Below are 8,304 nucleotides of genomic sequence, written 5' to 3' on the forward strand. Positions count from 1 at the left end.
TTGGAGCACACACAATCTCCCAGTATGATAGCTTCAGAAGCTGTTAATGTAAACAGACTCTCTCATTTGCATGCAGAGCACTTCATCAATGTACAATGTATTCTCCTTGACCTGGATCTCCTCTTCCAAGGAAAGCTGTCGGCGGCTCAGACCTTTCAGATCTGTCTCAGCTTGTGCCAGTGTGTCCTTCAATCTAACAGGGAAAATACACAAACATTAATTGAAAACACATGGATAGGGTTTTTTTCATATGGGATAAGAATTCTGAGGAAAAAAAAAGATGGAAGGGGATTCACAGAGAGATAATATTCATGCAGCTTCCCTTAAAGTGTCCTGCCCTTTAGGGAAAAGCAATTCCCAACCTTTCATGGAGAATAACTTTAACTCATTAAATTAACCCAGTAATCTATACCACAGATTTTCCCCTCTTTCATCATTTATACTTGCCTTTGAATATTTTTTGTAATCTCTTGAACTTCACTAATCAGCCTGTATTGCACTGTGTCATAACAGAATTCCACATTGGGGCGATGGCTTCTTGCTTCCAAGCGGGTTTGAGCTACTTTAACAGGTCCTTCTTTATCAGCAATTGCTTTCTTTAAGGCTGCAATGTTCTTCTCCTGTGAGGCAGTCTCATCCATTACCTTAACAAATCCAACAGAAGGAAGTGCTGCACGCTGTCTCTTACAATGGGTGAAATCATCAACATCATCTTTAATAGTTATAGTAGTAACAATCACAGTAACACTCAGTGTGTTAGGATGTTGTTTCATCTAAGAATGTTTTACAAAGGTCAGCCAGGGTTATGATTCCTTCATTGGAAAGTAGGCAACACTGTTCTGAGTGAAACTGGAGATTTATGCTCAGCAATTAATTTTTAACATTAACACTCAGTTTTCATGTATCAGATTTTGAGCACATGGACCCTGATTTTACAAGTTATCAGGCTCTTATATCACAATCGTGAAAAGTCTATAGGAGCCCCACGTAACTAAAAATCACAAGGGAAATCCTGACTTTACTGATATCTACAGCAACAGTTACATTGAGTGATTTCAGAAATTCACCTCCATAGTGGTACGCACAGAGCTGAGAGAATACAACGTAAGATGACTTTTGGTGGTGGGTTGCCAAAATTCTTAAAGCAAAGTAGCTCAAGCCACTGGATTGAGAAAAACGGTACATAACCGAAGTCCATTGTTTCCACCTTTTTTTTGACTGTCCCCCTACCACTTACCATTGCAAGGAGAGTCTCTAGCTTGTGCTTGGCATCCTTGACTTCCTTCACCCTATTTCTAAATGCAGCATTCACCATCTCACATTGCTTGCGCATGTCATTTGCTGTCTGTGAGAGGATGCCATCAATCATCACTCTTAGTGCCAAAGAATTGTTTCTCTGCTTGTCAGCCTTTTCAACATTTATGTTTGAGAAATCTATCCAGTTTTCAGGGCTAACAAAACTGAAAGAGATTCAAAATAAAAGGTCATCAACTGGCAGCATCAGGCCCCCTGTGACTTCATAAATCCATAATTACTCCACAAAACCAAGAACAAAGCAGTACTATTAACTGCATGTCCCAGTGAGTGGCAGTTGTGCTGGGAATTCTACAGATACAAAATAAAGACCTTCTCTGTTGCAAACATTTCAGAGCGAAGTAGACAAGGGTAGGATGGAAATGAATTTGCTAAAGTCACAGAACAACTTTGTTATAACTTTCCTTTCCCTGATAAAGGATTAAGTTGTTGTGGGGGAAACAATAACCAGTATTTCTTAGAACACTTTTCATTAATTAAGCTGTTATTACTCATATAATTCCGCTGTTACCATTAATTGCAGGTAACTATTCACACAAAACATTCACTTACTCTCTCACACAGTTCACCACCTATAAGGCAGTCACTTAGAGGACCTGGTTGGAGCAATAGTTGGGAAGCCAACCCCCAGCTGTATCCCCAGCAGTAGAGGGTTATACTTGTGCGCCAGTAGCTTGCAGGTAGGTGCTTGGGAGGTTCCTCAGAGGGTTCCTTGTTTCATTAGGTGGATACATAAAGCTGTAGTTGCCATTTGCATATAGCAGCCAACACCATTCCTGGTCTGACCACCAACTGGTCTGAGTTGTACAACCTGGTGTTGATGCATGCCAATGTGCTACCAGCAAGAGCTGTCAGCTCTTGGTGTACCAAGTTTGTCAGTTCTTGCAGAGCCAATAGTGTCCTTGGGAGACTGTCTCACACACACTGCTTTCTCAGTATGTTTCTTCTTTTCAGCCCATTTTCCCGTGGTAGCTATTTCTCCATCTAAACCATTCATGCTAACTAACCCACACAGAAGGGGTGCATTTGACAGACTAATGACCGAGTTAGAAACTGACTCCACACCTCGTGTGTCCCAGTCCAGTATTCTTGCCACTAGGACACCCTGGGAGACGAGAGGAAGTTAGATTAGTAAATCTGTTCTGGGTTTAAGCTGTGTGTGAAATTTTTCCTTAGCTAACTGTAAGCCTTAAAAACTTTTAGTAAACTGCAGTTCACTGTGAACATAATTATTGTGGCTTATTTCATAGACATATTACACAGATACTTAAAGTGATGGGCAGAAGTATCAAAAACAATCTACAACAGGCAGATGATGGACAGATACAGTCTGTTTTACCAAAATTACTTTCATCTTGCTATTACTGGAACAGCTCATACTAGCTGTATAATTATCATACGTTCATTGAACTAAATAAGCACTTACTTTCCTTCTATTTTCACTGCATTATTAGTGTATCTGATATCAGGAGTGTTGTTTGTCAAGCTAGCACAGTAATCATCAATCATCAAAGCTGTGAACTTGTCCTTCAGATCCATTTCCAGGTTGTATTTTGCTGAACGGTTTAGTCTAGGAGGAGAAACAACCAAACTCTAAGCCAAAGTGTAGGCACTCACAGGAGTCCCTACCTGCATGCATGCATGCATGCATTAGGTAATACAAATGCTGTTATGGGATTTTTCATGTATAAACTGTTAATTGCAAAGTCCCAAAATCTAGAGCACGGAGCCGCCTCCATATAAATTGATGGTACAATTCCCGTTGGAATTAAAGGCAAAGGACTGTATCATGAAAAGACCAGGGATCATGTGCAAGTACTTTGAGTTCTAACAAACAGAACTTCTCACCATTACTGATTGAATGAGCCGGCAGTGTGCCCAGGTGGCTAAGAAGGCCAACAGCGTCCTGGCCTGTATCAGGAATAGTGTGGCCAGCAGGAGTAGGGAAGTGATTGTGCCCCTGTACTTGGCACTGGTGAGGCCGCACCTTGAATACTGTGTTCAGTGTTGGGCCCCTCACTACAGGAAGGACATTGAGGTGCTGGAGCGTGTCCGGAGAAGGGCAACGAAGCTGGTGAGGGGTCTGGAGCACAAGTCTTATGAGGAGCGGCTGAGGGAACTGGCGTTGTTTAGTCTGGAGAAGAGGAGGCTGAGAGGAGACCTTATCGCTCTATACAACTACCTGAAAGGGGGTTGTGGCGACGAGGGTGTTGGCCTCTTCTCCCAAGTAACTAGCGATAGGACAAGAGGAAACGGCTTCAAGTTGCACCAGGGGAGGTTTAGATTGGATATTAGGAAAAATTTCTTCACTGAGAGGGTGGTCAGGCATTGGAACAGGCTGCCCAGGGAGGGGGGGGAGTCGCAATCTCTGGAAGTGTTCAAGAAACGTGTGGATGTGGCGCTTCAGGACATGGTCTAGGGGACATGGTGGCGCTGGATTAATGGTTGGACTTGATGATCTTGAAGGTCCTTTCCAACCTAGTGTTTCTGTGATTTCTGTGATTTCTGTGAATTAGGACTAACCTCCTGTAACTGTTTAGCACTGAAGGTAACTTTTGACCTGTGCTCAGCCTGACCCTACAACTTCTCAGGATTATGGCTGTCCTACTTTTCAGCTAATCAGTGTTCAGTTACACTCTTTGCCTCTGCACCTGATTTGCTCATTGGTTTGTTCCAATGTACGTCCAAGCAAACCAGTAACCCCCTGGACGACTTCAACTTCCTTCATCAGTTCCTGTTCCACTTCATCATGCACCAAGTCAATCCCAGCTCGCCTCTGCCTAAACAAAAAGAGGAAAAGCCATCAGCCACATTGTCCAAATGCCTGCAGCTAACAGAAGATGATGAAGCGCAGCTTTCTAAATTGAAGGCTTTTCTTTGCCACACAGGAAGTTTTTCCTTTACAGTCTTGGTTCCCCAGTATTATAATACCTAAATCAGACTGTGACTCTATTGCGAAGAGAGGCAGGCCCTTAGTTTGCAGCCTTTTTTATTACTTGTTAAAGGTTCATTACCTATTTTTTTTTCTCTTCCTGAATGCTTTTCTTCTTAGTCACCTCACCTGTTCAGGAGACACTTCTGGGCAATGATGAGTGGCTCTTTGCAGCTCTCCAAAGATTTCTCCAGCCTAGTCTTCAAAGTCAACAGTACCTCTGTCTCATGAACAATTTCTTCAAGTTTGTTATCTAATTCTTGCTTCCAGAATTTTATTTCTTCCCGTCTCTGTTCTGCAGAATGAAAATTGCAAACAGGTATTAATATGAGCCCATGTTATATGCCAGAGCACTGTGGCTCAGGTCTTAGATATGGCTAAAACCAAACTTATTCCATAGTGGAGTGCTGCAGGCTGATGTGTGGAGACAGTTTTGCAATCCTGTGTCAGGAGGTTTGATTGGAATAGCTTTCTGTGTGTTTTGGAGCAGTAATTTATTTGTTATAAAGAATCTGCCTCAAAATAGTTTTTACAATATTTTCAATTTTTCTATGAGATCAAAAAGTATGTCATTGACATATATTCCTATTCACAATCAACTAATTTTCTAAGTAAGTCCATCTTAATCATATAGCTCAAATAACATATCCTGACACTTGCAGAACACATGGGATTACCTATTTTCTTGTTGACATCACTTTGGGTTTTCTGAGTTGTCTTTTCTATTTCATCCAGCAGCCTCTGACTCTCAGCTATCATGCGCTCTGACCTGGATTTCTGAGACTCTGTACTGGCACTCTGCATCTTGTTTGCAATGTCCCATTCTGAGGGATGAAACTTGGTTGGAACTTGCAATAGCCTGGCCATTGTTTTTTGCAAAGTTTCTGGATACACTGCGGGTTACTTCTTGGACTGTGGAACCTGAAAACCAGGAATAGCATTATATTTTGCTGCAGAAGAAAGAAGGGAGAAGACAGGTCCATGAGGGTGAGAAAAATTCTTGCCCCTTTTACCTGCAAGATGACACAGGTATGAAAAGAAAAGACTTCTTGCTCAAGGGTCCCCAATGTTTTGCTAAGGTGCAGGGGAGAGAGTTTGGAGTGGGAGAATGAAGAAACAGAAGAATTTGAGAATGGAAGATAGGAGGAGAGAAACAGTCTTGAAAGTGGAATGGAAAGGAAAAGATGGACTGTCTGTCACAGGAGGGAGAAGAGAAGGGAAAGAAAAGGAGACCTGTGAGGAAGGATGGAATTCCTAAATGGACAATCACAGAAAACTGAGAAAAAGCGAACAAATAAATAGTCTCCCAGAGGTTGGAGAAGTAAACACCTTTTAAGAATATGGCTGCAGTGGTGGATGAACTCTAGGTTGTAAAAAAGAAATGTAATGGTCATTAGGGAAAAAAAAAAAAAAGAGAAAACAGGACCTGAAAAGCTGAAGGAGGAAATAGAGCGGGTAAATGGGGAAATGGAAAAGTCTAGGAAGGGCTAAAGCAAACCAAAGAACAAAGCTTACTAGGAACACTGCTTTAATATAGGGTGAAACCAATGCCCCAAATATATGCAAAGTCACAGCAGTTTGATTATCAATTTTCCTGTTCTTGCATTATGCTTATCCAGTGTTCCGGAACCAACTCCTCACCCCGAATGCATACAGCTGCTTCTCAGCAACACACAGCTTTGCCCACACTCCAGCACAGGTACCCTTAAAACAATCCCTTTATCCCTCACACACCTCTTGACTGATACTGCTCCTAGTTTGGACTGCTCCCAAGGTCAAAACCTGGCTAAAAGTGCCACGTCCTCAGTTCCCCTTCACTGGGTGGGGGTTTGCTCCCAGCTGTCTTCCAGACTCAATCTCCACAGCAGCAGCACATAGTTTGTTTTTAAACATGCCATGAAACATTCCAGGAGGTGGCTCAGAACAGCATAGAAGGTAAACAAGTCGGTTGCTATGGGAACAGCAACACCACCTCTTAGCAACCTTCTGCTCTTGCACCAGTTGCAAGAAGCACAGCACACACAAGCCAGTGGTGCTTCCTTTTACCCATTCCCAATTAAGATCTGTCTGGAAATAAAAATGTATTCTTTATACATTAGTTGAGATAGTTTCCACAGCTTCAGACAGTAATTTTTGATGAATTTATTACAGAAACACATAAGGATTGTGAAAGCAAATGAAAGGCATGTTAAGTACCTAGATATCTAAATTCTCAGTCATAAAATATCCTTAGCAGTATGCTCCATGTTTGTGGCAACTATAATCTTTCCTGGGACAAAAGAGATTGGGAGACAGAAGAAATGAAGGAGACAAAAGAGCATAACATCAGATGGTACAGTTATGCCCCCTCCATATAGCCCTGATGTAGTTTAGAACAGAGCAGGGTTTCTCAGAGTTCCAGACAAGGTTCAAAGAGATTGCAAAGTGATAAAGAAGCAAATAGCATTAATCAAAAGAAGTTGTTGAGCTGGTCCAAGACAGAAAAGTGAGAAGCAAATGCAACTGCTGGCTGCAAATACAGTGCAGTGGCAGCTAGAAAGTTGCTAATCTTTAATTTCAAACCGTAGCTAAATTCTCTCAGTGATCATTAAAACTGGTAACTTACAGTGCCTCTCATGCCAGCTGCTGTGTAAACCAAAATCTGCATCTACTCCAGAGGAGCAAAAAAGGGGTTTCAGCTGAACAAACACTGCCTTATAGAAAAAAGCAGGTATTTCAGAGTTAGCCAAAGAAAAATACAGGCTTCAGAATATGTGGTTGACATTAGAACAAAGCCATTAGCTTGAAAGAAGGACCTAGAGATTCAAGAAGCAGCAGAGAATGGGGTGCAAGGCAAGCAAGGAAAATGAACAATTTTCCTGCTAACTTATGCAGGAGGATGGAAAGCTGTGGTCATAAGCACTCAGAAAGTTCCTGATTCACAAGGCAAAGCAAAATTATGACTGATCAGAATCAGTTACATAGACCACTACTGAGGCAGACCTGTAAATTAATTTATATGGTACTGCACACATGAAGTCTGCAACTATTTGTACAAGAGACCAATGCTTCTATGGGCTGTCCTTTGATTTGTACATTCTGGCCCACCTTGGTCTAGATATATATTTTTTTTCCCTGATTAATTTTTTTTAACAGATTCTTAACGTAATGTTAAACAACTAACTCATAAAGTAAGTTAGTTGAAAGCAGTAATTTTTGTCACATGAACAGCTGGAGCAGGAACTGGAGCCATTTCCATAATACCTGAAAGATTTCCAATGGCTTAAGTAGCTCTGAACTCACAAGCTAGCTTGAACAGGGGTTTGCTTTGGCCAGTGCGAGTCACAGAGTATGTATCAGGCCGCATATTAGTTGTCTTCCACAAAATTTTATTATCTGTACTCTCAGTAACATTCCAAGGCTTCTATAAATATGAGTAAATTAAAGAGGGATGGTTCATAATAAACTGAAATGCTGAGATATCTCAATCGTGGTTGAGAACAATGAATGTCTTTTATGTTTCTGAAAAGGTGCTCAGTCACTTTGAAAGCTGAGGAACCCCAGGCGAGGGCCCTCCAAGGCATTATTGTGATAGCCGTGGGACTTCATGCAGTTTTGTTCTGAAAACCCAGTATCTGATGACGTCCTGACCCAACCTGTGAGCAGCACCATCATAAAGTAATTTGTAGTTACCAACTCAAAATCTGTTCTTCGTTGTTAGCTTACGATAAAAGATTATTTCCTTTTAAGCTGTCAATACGAAATTTACAACTGATGCTTCGATATGAATCATATGACGTAAGAAAGTTATATTTTTACCTCAGATGGTTTTTAGGTGTTAAATCATTGTAGACTTCCTGAGGCGGACAACAGTGCGCTGTTCGTCAAATAACAGAGATAAAATCAACTTAGCAATTAGGACAATTTAGAAAGGAATGTAACTGAAAAGGCTGCTTAGTTCCTGAAAACCTCTAGCAATTTACAAGGGGAGAAAATGACCCCGAGGCAGAGCGGACTCCACCACCGCGCGGAACGGCTGCGCCGGGCCGCTCCTCCCGCGAGAACGGCTGGCACGGCCC

At 41.7% G+C, this 8,304-nt stretch overlaps 1 protein-coding gene across 1 annotated transcript; it reads right to left on the reverse strand.

Moving 5' to 3' along the window:
* Nucleotides 1-33: 33 nt before the first annotated feature.
* TEKT1 (tektin 1) lies at nucleotides 34-8,114 on the reverse strand. The gene is made up of 8 exons (XM_010292271.1): nucleotides 8,045-8,114; nucleotides 4,924-5,167; nucleotides 4,376-4,541; nucleotides 3,966-4,094; nucleotides 2,741-2,884; nucleotides 1,238-1,460; nucleotides 448-644; nucleotides 34-193 (listed from the first exon to the last, which is right to left on the reverse strand). The coding sequence occupies exons 2-8, from the start codon at nucleotides 5,111-5,113 to the stop codon at nucleotides 34-36; spliced, it is 1,209 nt and encodes a 402-aa protein (XP_010290573.1). The 5' UTR covers nucleotides 5,114-5,167; nucleotides 8,045-8,114.
* Between the last annotated feature and the right edge of the window lie 190 nt (nucleotides 8,115-8,304).

The sequence above is a fragment of the Phaethon lepturus genome, unplaced genomic scaffold, assembly GCF_000687285.1.
Source record: "Phaethon lepturus isolate BGI_N335 unplaced genomic scaffold, ASM68728v1 scaffold20368, whole genome shotgun sequence".
Classification (NCBI taxonomy): Eukaryota; Metazoa; Chordata; class Aves; order Phaethontiformes; family Phaethontidae; genus Phaethon; species Phaethon lepturus.

Excerpts from the sequence above, each read along its gene's own strand:
- TEKT1 (XM_010292271.1), bottom strand. The coding sequence starts at position 5,113 with ATGGCCAGGCTATTGCAAGTTCCAACCAAGTTTCATCCCTCAGAATGG. Across the intron at positions 4,542-4,923 it reads TGATGTCAACAAGAAAATAG|AACAGAGACGGGAAGAAATA; the intron begins GTAATCCCATGT and ends TTCATTCTGCAG. Across the intron at positions 1,461-2,740 it reads GCAGTGAAAATAGAAGGAAA|TTTTGTTAGCCCTGAAAACT; the intron begins GTAAGTGCTTAT and ends AATCTCTTTCAG.